The 13,711-nt window shown below is 41.3% G+C and overlaps 1 protein-coding gene across 4 annotated transcripts in view; it reads right to left on the minus strand.

Moving 5' to 3' along the window:
* Nucleotides 1–13,711, minus strand: part of C2CD3 (C2 domain containing 3 centriole elongation regulator) — a 155,497-nt gene that overhangs the window by 55,262 nt on the left and 86,524 nt on the right. For all 4 annotated transcript variants that reach the window (XM_021675069.2, XM_064365284.1, XM_064365285.1 and 1 more), the window contains 3 exons: nucleotides 11,106–11,374; nucleotides 10,222–10,311; nucleotides 454–1,056 (listed from right to left, as the gene is read on the minus strand). In XM_021675069.2, coding sequence (XP_021530744.2) covers nucleotides 454–1,056; nucleotides 10,222–10,311; nucleotides 11,106–11,374 — 962 coding nt within the window. The remainder of the gene's footprint in view (nucleotides 1–453; nucleotides 1,057–10,221; nucleotides 10,312–11,105; nucleotides 11,375–13,711) is intronic.

A 13,711-nucleotide genomic window follows, 5' to 3' on the forward strand; every position in this document is an offset into this window, starting at 1 on the left:
TCCCTAAACTCATTCATTATTTTATAAGTGTTAACAATGTTCTAAGCACTATGTTAAATGCAAAAATCTGATGAATTTGGATGCACTCTAGTGCTATGAGTACAGAGCCAGTTCTTTGACGTATGTTGACTCCACCACAGTCCTGGAATTAGGTAACACCCTTTCTTAAGCAGGCAGTGGAACTTTAAAAACAATCTCTTTTGTTACAAGAAGCACTATTAAATTATTATTAATCTTTCAGCATGCAATAATGGAAGGAACACTTACTAATCTGTGACCCCTGGCAGGTTACTCAATCTCTCTGAGCCTCCTTTTTCATGACTGTAAAATGGGTCTAAAGCCTATCTCACAGGATTGCTGGGACAGTCAAGTAATGTCTGACAGTGTCTCGCACAGTGTTTGACACAGAGCAGGCGCTCAAACTATAAGAGCTGAATTAGGCTCCTCACTTACCACTGACAGTTAGTGTCTTTGCTGACCTCTCCCCAAGTCTGGCCAGGTCCACATAGGCTGAGCCAATCCAGCTGTCTGTCTGGTGGGGTCTCTCCACACTATCATTGCCATAAGCTCGCCACACTTGGATCTCTAGCCTCTCCTCCCTAAAGTACCAAAGCAGTGATGGGCCCCTAGTGACTTCTGCTCTTTTGGATGCTTTGAAAGTGACCACAATCTGCTTTTTGTTTACAGATTCCTTAGGCTTTTTGAGAGGGGTCCAAAAGGCTTCATGATCATAGAACTTGTAGCGAAGGTAGCAATACGTGTTCTTATGAATATGGTTGTGGCCAGCAAGCAGCACACAATGGATGGGCAGCCATAGCCTTGGGGTGGAGACGGTGATAGTAGCTGGCTCCCCTTCATCCATTCTGACAAAATCCTTCAGGCTGTTCTCAAAACTCCAGCCCAACAGCTCAGCAGCTTCCAACACCCTCTCTCTTTCTCCAGGATGCGTAAAGGAAACTGAAAGCTCCAGACCACCTACGATCTTCTGCATGAGCTCCAAGCCATGAGGTAGGCCTCCATCTTCTGGTAAAATGATAGGATACCATCCTGTGATCCCTTATGGGAGAAAAGAAAGATTCCCAATTATACTCTTAAAAGTAAACAAAAAGACAAGTTACTTACTCTCCACCCCATACTGTCCATCACCCTGGCTTAAGACAGAACAGAAAACATACACAGTGAGTTGGACTTTGTGTTTATCTGACCACTGAGAGGCAATGAGATTAGATGGGAAGAAAAAAGGCTAGGAGTTGGAAGATCTGAGTTATCTTTGGCTATGGCTAGAACTAGTAGTTTTTAAAGAACAAGCCATTAATCTCTCTCAGATTTGGTTTCCTTACCTCACAAATGAGAAAACTGATGCCAGTGTTGTCTACCAAAGTTATGATTGTCAAATGAAATAATGGTTTAGAAAGAGCTTTGAGAAAAAAGTGCTTTAAAAGTTCTTAAATGTTTATGGTACTATGAGTGCAACAGAAAAGGCAGAGGTCAAAAGAGATCTGGAGTCTAGACCCAAGTCTTCTACCAAGGGAATCGGCACTTAGGGAACATATGTCAAGGACCAGATGCTAGATTTCAAAATCTCTTTGCCCAGGCTGGAGTGGAGTGGCACCAGTAACTTTGAACTCCTGGGCTCAAGTCATTCTTCTGCCTCAGCCTCCCGAGAACATAGGGCTATATGCATGTGCCACCATGCGTGGCCATTTTCCAAAAAAAGTTGTTTTTTTTTTTTTGTCTTTGCTTTTTTTTTTTGTAGAGACAGGATCTTGCTGTGATACCCACACTGGTCTCAAACTCATGGCCTCAAGCAATACTTCCACCTTGGTTTCCCAAGGTTTTGGGATTACAGGAGTGAGCCACTGCATCTGGCCAAAAACTACTCTTTATTAAATATCTAGTATGTGTCAGAAATTCTGCTAGCCCTTTACAGATATTATTTCATTTAATTCCTCTGATAACCCTGAGAAGTTCTAAGGATTAAATGAGATAATAAGCCTTATTTTACAAATGAGAGAGTGGAAGCTCAGAAACCTGCCCAACTTATTACTGCTACCAAGTGACAGAGCTAGAATTTGAATCCAGGTTGAGCTGGCTCTAAAGTCTACATTCCACCTAGCATAGGTTCACATTATCTTATCTGAAACCTTTAAGGCCAGAGTTATTTCTGAATTTAGAATTTTTCAGGTTTTAGAAAGGTAATAGAGTACATAAACTGACTATTATAATATATTATGTATCAGGGTCCAGGTAAGTCAAGAGTTTGCAAACTTATTCTGTAAAAGGCCAGATAGTAAATAATTTAGACTTTATGGTTCATAAGGTCTCTGTTGCAGTTACTCAACTGGGCTATTATGGTAATAAAGTGGCCATAGACAATATGTAAATTAATGGGCACAGTGTGTTTTAATAAAAGTTTATATAACTGGGTGGTTGCCTAAGTCTTCTATCAGTTGAGGTCAGATTTGGCTGCTCAATGAGTTAAAAAACTTATTTTCAGGGTCTTTTAGATTTTGGCATTATAGAAAACAGACTGTGGAATGATAATATTCACAGCAATTTCCTGAGAAACGTTTTACTAAATATATTTTACAAATGAGAAGATTTAGGCTTATTGAGATTAATTTGCTGAAGGTTACTTAAGGTTTTATGACTTTTGGAGAGGTATTTAACTTTTCTGGGCCTTCTTAGTTTTTCTCTGTGAAATTTTGATCTCTAAGGCTCCTTTTCAGCTTGGACAGTCTAAGAATCTAGGGCTTTGGCTCTAGGATTATGTTTCCCCACAACTTAATGGTACTTAATATGTTTTTGGTCACAGACCCTTTTGGCTCAAATGAAAGCTATTATGCCCCTCCAAAATAAACAAATACATGTAGACACAAAATTTCACACCATTTCAGTGTTTAAGAACTACTTAGATTAGATGGTTTCTTTAGCTCTGTGATTCTGTAATTGAGGTTATAGGCAGGAAAAAACAAAACAGAGTGCTCACTTTGGAATAACTCTGAATACAAAGATAAATGATATATCTCTAATTATCTAAAAGGTTTATATCCAAGGGATTAATTTCAATTCACAGAGATGGTATTTCCCAGATGGTGCCTATTCTCTGACAAACTGTAGCTAAGTTATAGGAGGAAGGAAATTGAGGTGTCCTATGTGCCCAGCCCTGTGTTAAGATCTTTCACATGTAAGATTTCATTGAGTGCTTTAATAATCTTTTGAAATAGATCTTACTATTTCCATTTATACAGATGAAGAAACTATGGATCTGAGAGACGAAGTAATTTGCTTTAGATCACAAATAGTAAGTAACAGAGGGAGATCTAAATCCCATTTCAACTTGTGCAGACTGGCAGGCACATGCACAGTACCTGTTTATTAGGATAGTGCTCAAATATTAACTGACAATAAAATTGGGAGATGTGTGATAGAATTCTGCAAACTAGATTACACAATCCTAGGCAGGAAGATGGACAACAGAAGGAAAACCCACACTTACTACACACCTATTATGTGTCAGGTACTTTATATAATCAATTTAATGAATTTCTACCTTGTAGACTTGTCAGGATTAACTGCCTCCATCCCGCAGGATAAGAAAATGGGGGCTCAAGGAGGTAAAATTTCTTGGTCAAAATCACCCAGCTACTAGTAAGTAGGATGGGATCAGTATTTCCACACTGCCTTGGTGGTTTGTCTATTTTTGGGGAGGGGGGGCGCATTTATTCCATATCCTTATTCCTTCCTCAGTGAGAGAAAAAAGTAGGAAAAAATAATGAGTGAATCTGGATTTCATTTCAGGTCCTGCCACTCACCAGGTATTTGTTTTTAGCAAATCACTTAATCTCTCTAAGTTTTCTTATCTGTCAAATTAAAATAGTAAGATCCTATATCCTTGCCTGTCAGGGTTATCATAAAGCTCAACAAGATCTGAGAAAATATTTCCAAAGTGCTGCATAATGTAATGGATATTGCCATATTCTTCTTCATCATCACCATCATCTTTCTTTTTTTTTTCTAATTGTATTTGGACTCTGGGGTACATGTGCACATCCTGCATCCTGCAGAATTGTTGCATAGGTACATACATGCCATGGGGGTTTGCTGTCTCCATCCCCCCACACCGTTGCCTACATCAGGCATTTCTCCAGGTGCTATCCCTTCCCCTCCTTCCCACTCCCCCACTATGCCCCCCTCCCCTCCCCTCCCCTCCACCCCCCACCTAGCCCTGTGAGTGTTGTTCCCTTCTCTGTGCCCAAGTGTTCTCATTGTTCAACATCTGCCTATGAGTGAAAACATGCCATGTTTGGTTTTCTGTTCTTGTGTCAGTTTGCTGAGAATGATGGTTTCTAGGTTCATCCATGTCTCTACAAAGGACATGAACTCATCGTTTTTTACGGCTGCGTAGTAGTCCATGGTGTATATGTGCCACATTTTTTTGGTCCAGTCTATCGTTGATAGGCATTTGGATTGGTTCCAGGTCTTTGCTATCCTAAACAGCGCCACAATGAACGTATGTGTGCATGTGTCTTTATAATAGAATGATTTATAATCCTTTGGGTATAAACCCAGTAATGGGATTGCTGGGTCAAATCGAATTTCTATTTCTGGGTCCTTGAGAATCGCCACACTGTCTTCCACAATGGTTGAACTAGTTTACACTCCCACCAACAGTGTAAAAGTGTTCCTATTTCTCCACATCCTCTCCAGCACCTGTTGTCTCCAGATTTTTTAATGATTGCCATTCTAACTGGTGTGAGATGGTGTCTCAATGCAGTTTTGATTTGTATTTCTCTAATGACCAATGATGATGAGCATTTTTTCATATGTTTGTTGGCCGCATGTTTATCTTCTTTTGAAAAGTGTCTGTTCATATCCTTTGGCCACTTTTGAATTGGTTTTTGTGTTTTTTTTCCCTGTAAATCTGCTTTAGTTCTTTGTAGATTCTGGATATTAGCCCTTTGTCTGATGGGTAGATTGTGAAAATTTTTTCCCATTCTGTTGGTTGCTGGTTTACTCTAATGATTGTTTCGTTTGCTGTGCAGAAGCTCTTAAGTTTAATTAGGTTCCATTTGTCTATTTTGTCTTTTGTTGCCATTGCTTTGGTGTTTTAGTCATGAAGCCCTTGCCTGTGCATATGTCATGAATGGTTTTGCCTAGGTTTTCTTCCAGGGTTTTTATGGTGTTAGTTCTTATGTTTAAATCTTTAATCCATCTGGAGTTAAGTTTTGTAAAAGGTGTAAGAAAGGGGTCCAGTTTCAGTTTTCTGCATATGGCTAGACAGTTTTCCCAACACCATTTATTAAACAGGGAATCCTTTCCCCATTGCTTGTTCCTGTCAGGTTTGTCAAAGATCAGATGGTTGTAGATGTGTGGTGTTGCTTCCGAGGCCTCTGTTCTGTTTCACTGGTCTATATCTCTGTTTTGGTACCAGTACCATGCTGTTTTGATTACTGTAGCCTTGTAGTATAGTTTGAAGTCAGGTAGCGTGATGCCTCCAGCTTTGTTCTTTTTGCTTAGGATTGTCTTGGCTATGTGGGCTCTCTTTCAGTTCCATATGAAGTTTAAAGTATTTATTTTTTTCCAGTTCTGTGAAGAAGGTCAATGGTAGCTTGATGGGGATAGTATTAAATCTATAAATTACTTTTGGCAGTATGGCTATTTTCACAATATTGATTCTTCCTAACCATGAGCATGGAATGTTTTTCCATCTGTTTGTGTCCTCTCTTATTTCCTTGATTGGTGGTTCATAGTTCTCCTTGAAGAGATCTTTTACCTCCTTTGTTAATTGTATTCCTAGGTATTTTATTCTCTTCATAGCAATTGTAAATGGGAGTTCACTCATGATTTGGCTCTCTGTTTGTCTGTTATTGGTGTATAGGAATGCTTGTGATTTCTGCACATTGATTTTGTATCCTGAGGCTTTGCTGAAGTTGCTTATCAGCTTACGGAGGTTTAGGGCTGAGATGATGGGGTCTTCTAAATATATGATCATGTCATCTGCAAACAGGGACAATTTGACTTCTTTTCCTAATTGAATGCCCTTTATTTCTTTTTCTTGCCTAATTGCTCTGGTTAGAACTTCCAATACTATATTGAATAGGAGTGGTGAGAGAGGGCATCCTTGTCTAGTGCTAGTTCTTAAAGGGAATGCTTCTAATTTTTGCCCATTCAGTATGATATTGGCTGTGGGTTTCTCATAAACAGCTTTTATTGTTTTGAGATACATTCCATCGATACCTAGTTTATAGAGAGTTTTTAGCATAAAGCGCTGTTGAATTTTGTGGAAGGCCTTCTCGGCATCTATTGAGATAATCATGTGGTTTTTGTCTTTGGTTCTGTTTATGTGATGAATTAACATTTGTAGATTTGCATATGTTGAACCAGCCTTGCATCCCTGGTATGAAGCCTACTTGATTGTGATGGATAAGCTTTTTGATGTGTTGTTGGATTTGGTTTGCCAGTATTTTATTGAAGATTTTTGTATCAATATTCATCATGGATATTGGCCTGTAGTTTTCTTTTTTAATTGTGTCTCTGCCAGATTTTAGTATCAGGATGATGTTGGTCTCACAGAAAGAGTTAGGCAGGATTCCCTCTTTTTGTATTGTTTGGAATAGTTTCAACAGGAGTGGTCCCAGCTCCTCTTTGTATGTCTGGTAGAATTCAGCTGTGAACCCGTCTGGACCTGGACTTTTTTGGTCGGTAGGCTATTAACTGCTGCCTCAACTTCAGACCTTGTTATTGGTCTATTCAGTGTTTCCACTTCTTCTTGGCTTAGTCTTGGGAGTGTGCAAGTGTACAGGAATTTACCCATTTCTTCCAGATTTACTGGTTTATATGCATGGAGTTGTTTGTAGTAATCTCTGATGGTAGTTTGTATTTCCAAGGAATCGGTGGTGATCTTCCCTTTATCGTTTTTTATTGCATCTATTTGATTCTTCTCTCTTTTCTTTTTTATTAGTCCAGCTAGTGGTCTATTTTGTTGTTCTTTTCAAAAAACCAGCTCCTGGATTTATTGATTTTTTGAAGAATTTTTTTGTGCCTCTATCTCCTTCAGTTCTGCTCTGATCTTAGTTACTTCTTGTCTTCTGCTTGCTTTTGAGTTTTTTGGATCTTGCTCCTCTAGCTCTTTCAATTTTGATGATAGGGTGTCGATTTTAGATCTTTCCTTGTTTCTCATGTGGGCATTTATTGCTATAAATTTCCATCTAGACATTGCTTTATATGTGTCCCATAGGATCTGGTAGATTGTATCTTCATTCTCATTGGTTTCAAAGAATGTTTTTTATTTCTGCCTTCATTTCGTTGTTTATCCATTGGTCATTCAGGAGCAAGTTGTTCAGTTTCCATGTGATTGTGCAGTTTTGAGTGTTTTTCTTAATCCTGAGTTCTAATTTGATTGCACTGTGGTCTTAGAGACTGTTTGTTATGATTTCCGTTCTTTTGCATTTGCTGAGGAGTGATTTACTTCCAATTATATGGTCAATTTTGGAGTAAGAGCAATGCGGTGCTGAGAAGAATGTTTATTCTGTGGATTTGGGGTTGAGTGTCCTGTAAATGTCTATTAGGTCCGCTTGGTCAAAATCTGCATTCAAGTCCTGGATATCTTTGTTGACCTTCTGTCTCGTTGATCTGTCCAGTATTTTCAGTGAAGTGTTAAAGTCTCCCACTATTATTGTGCGGGAGTCTATGTCTCTTTGTAGGTCTTTAAGAACTTGCTCTATGTATCTGGGTGCTCCTGCATTGGGTGCATAAATATTTAGGATAGTTAGCTCTTCTTGTTACATTGATCCTTTTACCATTATACAATGCTCTTCTTTGTCTCCTTTGATCTTTGTTGGCTTAAAGTCCGTTTTATCAGAGACTAGGATTGCTACCCCTGCTTTTTTTTGCTCTCCATTTGCTTGGTAAATCTTCTTCCATCCCTTTATTTTGAGTCTATGTGAGTCTTTGCATGTGAGATGGGTCTCCCAAATACAGCACATCGATGGGTCTTGACTTTTTATCCAGTTTACCAGTCTGTGTCTTTTGATTGGGGCATTTAGGCCGTTTACATTCAACATAAATATTGTTATGTTTGAATCTGATCCTGCCATTTTATTGCTGGCTGGTTGTTTTGTCCGTTAATTGACGTGGCTCCTTCATTGCATTGTTATTCTTTACCATTTGGTACGTTTTTGCAGTGGCTGGTACTGATTATTCCTTTCCCTGTTTAGTACTTCCTTCAGTAGCTCCTGCAAGGCAGGTCTTGTAGTGATGAAATCTCTCAGCAATTGCTTATCCGTAAAGGATTTTATTTCTCCTTCACTTACGAAGCTTGGTTTGGCTGGATATGAAATTCTGGGTTGAAAGTTCTTTTCTTTAAGGATGTTGAATAATGACCCCCACTCCTTTCTAGCTTGCAGGGTTTCTGCCGAGAGATCTGCTGTGAGTCTGATGGACTTTCCTTTGTGGGTGACTCGACCTTTCTCTCTGGCTGCCCTTAGGATTTTTTCCTTCATTTCAACCCTGGTGATCTGACAACTATGTGCCTTGGGGTTGCTCTTCTTGAGGAATATCTTTGTGGTCTCTGTATTTCCTGGATTTGAATGTTGGCCTGCCTTGTTAGGTTGGGAAAGTTCTCTTGAATAATATCTTGAAGAGTGTTTTCCAACTTGGATTCATTCTCCCTGTCAAATTCAGGTACACTGATCAAGCATAGATAAGGTTTTTTCAAATAATCCCATAGTTCTTGGAGGCTTTGTTCATTTCTTTTCACTCTTTTTTCTCTAATCTTGCCTTCTCGTTTTATTTCATTGATTTGACCTTCTATCTCTGATGTCCTTTCTTCTGCTTGATCGATTCGGCTGTTGAAACTTGTGTATGCCTCGCGAAGTTCTCGTGCTGTGTTTTTCAGCTCCATCAAGTCGTTTATGTTCTTCTCTAAGCTGCCTATTCTAGTTACCATTTCGTCTAACCTTTTTTCAAGGTTCTTAATTTCTTTGCGTTGGGTTAGAACATGGTCTTTTAACTCAGAGAAGGTTGTTACTACCCACCTTCTGAAGCCTGCTTCTATCAATTTGTCAGATTCATTCTCTTTTTTTGTTCCCTTGATGGTGAGGAGTTGTGATCCCTGGAAGAAGAGGTGTTCTGTTCTTTGGTGGTTTCATCCTTTTTGCTTTGTTTTTTTCCCATCTTTGTGGATGTATCTCCCTTTAATCTTTGAAGTTGGTGATTTCAGGAGTCTCTGAGTGGACTTTTTTTTCTATTGGATTGGAACTATATATTTTTTGGCCTGTAGAGGGTGTTGCTGGGCTCTCTCCAGTTCATTCAGGTTGTTGGGTGGGTGGTCCTTTCCTGGAGTCTGTTTGCAGGTAAGATTGGCCCCGCCTTCCCAATGGCTTCTCTCCCAGAGCTGGATCTTCCTGGTTAGGGTCAAGCTGGTGTATTTGCTGCCAAACTCTCTAGCGAGTGCTTCAGTTTGAGTTCTGTGGGGGTAGGACCTGCCGGCCTTATGGCCTGTTTCCCTGCTTTCAACTCTGCCTCCCTCTGTGGGACGGTCTGTCCCCGCTGGCGTTAGTCCAAACTCCTACCCAGGTCCTTGCGACAACTTGCCGAATCCGGCGGTAGCCGTTGCTCAGATTTGCATCGACTACCCACAGTAACCCACTGTCTGGCAGGGCTCTCGTGGACTGAGGGTTGCAGGAGGGATGAGGCAAGCACAGGATCCAAAATGGAGCACTGAGGGGGTTAAGTCCCCCGACCCCCTGAGCTGGCTGCACATTTCAGGTGGGGACGTGCCCCTCCCGTTTTGATTTGTCCCCCTGGGTGGCTCTCGCCTTGTGGCTCCTTCTCTGTGCCCAATTCCCCAGTGCCCTATCAGTCCCACAGAGAAGAACCCGGCACCTCATTTGGAACTGTGAAGTCCTCCAGCCCTCTGTCTCATTCACTGTGAGCTGCGTTCCGGCACTGGCTTCTCTCAACCATCTTGGCCCATCATCTTTCTTAGAGAAGGATGATAGTACAATGTCTTGAGCTTCTTTCTTTTATTAGAAGAACTTCAGAATGATTAGGAGAAGACTTAAAATGCTTTCAGGAAAACATCTGAGGTATCGGAGAGAGTTCAGGAGCATGTGTTAAGGGGTTGTATTTTCTTTTGAATATCTTGTAAGAGAGACAAAGAAGATGACCTCTTGTAGGGAAGTGAAAGGGTAGAAAGTGATAATCCAGAATTCTTACCAGATCTCTTGATCAGCAGCTCTTTTGTTGGAACTTTTACTACTCCAAGCAGATACTCTTTGCATGACTGAATGCTGATTATATCACCAGCTGTGAAGCAACAAAGAAAAATTATTTGATGGTTTACTCATCAAGGGGCTTGTTTACAGTATATCCATACAACCTTCCCCCACACACTGAATATCAGTTTTGCAAAATGCGTTAGAGATTTTCTTGCTCACACTCCAATCAAAGCCTGAATGCCCTCAAATTTTTTTTTTTTTTTTAAGCAGGGTATCATTCTCCCACACAGGCTGGAATGCAGTGGTGCAATCATAGCTCACTGCACCTTGAACTCTTGGGCTCAAGTGATCCTCCGGCCTTAGCCTCCCAAAGTGCTGGGATTACAGCCCTCAAAATATTTTTTTTTTTTTAGGCAGGGTCTCATTCTCCCAGCCAGCCAGGCTGGAATGCAGTGGTGCAATCATAGCTTACTGCATCTTGAACTCTTGAGCTCAAGTGATCCTCCGGCCTCAGCCTCCCAAAGTGCTAGGATTACAGGTGTTGGCCACTGCAGCCAGCCCATTTTTAAAATTAAATGTTTTATTTTGAAAAAAATTCAGGTATACAGAAAAGTTGCAAAAATATAATAATGAACTCCTACACACCTTTCATCTGGATATACCCATTAACACTGACACATTTGCTTCATCTCTCTCTACATTATCTTTCTCTTACATACTTAGTACATTTCCTTATTTTTTGCTATATCCTTCAGGAATAAGTTGCAGAGATTATGACTCTTCACCTCTAAATACTTCAATACGTATCTCCTAGGAAGGGCTATAACATTCAAAATGCAGCCTCTTTTAATTTTGATTGTTAACAAGTCATTTGGTGCTCACCTGACTTGGTATTTTCATGATAGATAGCAAAAACAACTTCTGCAAACTCCAATAACTCTGCTAGGAAACAGGCCTCTCCATTACAGTGCTGAGTTACCAAGTTACATGTGAACTCAATGTGGTGGGAGAACTCAGGGCAGAAGGAACAGGCCACAGGGCGGGTTCGGCGCTGTTTTTCCTGGGGCAGGAAGGAGAGATGAGTGGTGACAGAGGCATTGACCCCAACTGTGGCACTAAACTGTAGAGCAGGTTCGTGTTCAGCCAAAACCCTGTAGAGGAGAGGGGTGGAAATGAGAAGAGGATACCATGGTAATATTAGAAATCAGCTTGATTGCCTAGCAAATACTTCATTACTTCCATGAGACCACCAAGAATAAAACCAACTATATGCTTTCTGTAAGGTCTGTTCTTGCCGAGGATAAAACGAAGAAACTGAGGCCAGCACGAAAATAATCCAATGCGAAGGAATTTATTCAGGCTCCCGGGTGAGGTTCTGCGGTCCGAGAGGTTCTGCGGTCCGACAGGTTCTGTGGTCCGACAGGAGGGGCTGGAGAAGTTGCGCGGACTCCTCTTAGACGTGGGGTTTTATAGGGAATGGAGGCATTTGATTGGTTGTGCCCAAGGTGAGTGAGACAAAATGGCGGGGAGAGGGACCCAAATGGAACAAAATGGCAGGGAGCAGGGCCCAGATAGGACAAAATGGTAGGCAGGGAGTGGGGCCCAGATAGGACAAAATGGTAGGCAGGGAGTGGGGCCCAGATAGGACAAAATGGTGGGCAGGGAGTGGGGCCCAGATAGGACAAAATGGTGGGCAGGGAGTGGGGCCCAGATAGGACAAAATGGTAGGCAGGGAGTGGGGCCCAGATAGGACAAAATGGTAGGCAGGGAGTGGGGCCCAGATAGGACAAAATGGCAGGGAGTGGGGCCTGGATTGGACAAAATGCTATCAGGTAGGTCCTGGCGGGGCTTTTTTTCCCAGGCTCCCGGGGGGGGGGGGGGGGGGGTGTGTCCGAGCTCCCCGCGAGGGAGGGGGGTGTGTCCGAGCTCTCCGCAAGGGAAGGGGGTGTGTCCAAGCTCTCTGCGAGGGAGGGGGTAGCGTCCGAGCTCCTGGTGAGGGAGTGGGGAGCGTCTGAGCTCCCAGCGACGCAACGCAACCAGCCTTACGCTTTTATCTAGGCTTTTGGCAGTGCCACAATAGGCTTTCTTAGTAATCTAGATATCATGGCATATATATATGGGAGTGGAGGGAGACAACATTGCCCATTAGAGTGACACTCCAAGGATGATCCACTGTCCTGTCAATACCCTTAAGCCAAGGACCACAGGAACCAACTCTAGTTAAACAAGCTGGGTTTACTGCTCATTGCAATTAAGGAAAATATACATCATGGGGAACCATAGTACATCTCAGTGAGAAGTATCAGAAAGGGCTTATGAGCATTGGGCTTGTGTTAGCTGATTTGGGTGAGGGCTTAAAGGAGCAGGGCTTTGCTCTGGATTGATTTTCTTAAAGAATCTTATCTAGATGGAGGGAATACTAGAGTAAGGCTAAAGCTATAACTGGTAAAGCAGCAACTGTCACTCATTTTAGCCAAGACAGGGGATATTGGGTGTTTCTATGGTTTGCATAGTGACCTTCTTTTGGTCTGTGCTTAGACACGATGATGGAGCAGTCTTGTTTTTATCTCACTTCATCATAGTCATATAGTGTCCTTGTCCGATGCTGACGTTCTGTGAGATTATTTATGCTCAAGAAGAAAACACCAAAGCCTACCATGAATGTCAGCCCAATTCCCAGAAGTCTGGGGCTGCTTTTCTCTTTCTCAGCACAGATGCTCAATGATGTACAAATGGAATCTACATGCCTTTAACGACACTCATAAAGAGTAGCCAAGTAATTTGTGTGTAGCTACAGTATGGGACAAACCCCCTTTCCCTAAACTCCCCAAGGGGATAAAGTTGACATCTAGGCAAAGAAGTCACCTATTTTTGAAGCATTTCCTGATATCCCTAAAGCAGACTTAGGGGATCCTTCCTGTGAGAACCTCACTGTACTTTATATATACCAGTAGAGAGTAGTAATTTGGAGTTATACAGACCTGGGTTTGAAACCTGGCTCCACCATTTACTTATTGTGTGACTCTGGATAGGTTATCCAACCTCCTCTAAGTCTTAGTTTCCTCTTCACTAAGACGAGGTTAATATAAGGATAGTATATAAATACTAAAGATATATATATTTTATATTTGAATACTTACTACAATTTCATTTCTAAGTAAAAAAGGAAAACTTTTTCATTTTCATTATCATTAATGATCATTAATAGATGATTTATCATTAACAGAAGATAGATGTGTATCCATATACCATGAAGTATATATTATGCCTAGGAAAAATGGGGTGAAAATAAATTGAATGCTAGCAGTGGCTTAAAAAATGAGGATAGCCTGGGCGCGGTGGGTCATGCTTGTAATCCCAGCACTTTGGGAGGCCAAGGTGGGTCATCGACTAGCCTGCCCAACAAGGTGAAAGCCCATCTCTACTAAAAATATAAAAAATTAGCCAGGCATGGTGGCATGCGCCTGTAATCTCAGCTACTCAGAAGG

This window comes from Aotus nancymaae, unplaced genomic scaffold (assembly GCF_030222135.1).
Source record: "Aotus nancymaae isolate 86718 unplaced genomic scaffold, 86718_ANA_hifiasm-v0.15.2.pri h1tg000059l, whole genome shotgun sequence".
Lineage (NCBI taxonomy): Eukaryota > Metazoa > Chordata > Mammalia > Primates > Aotidae > Aotus > Aotus nancymaae.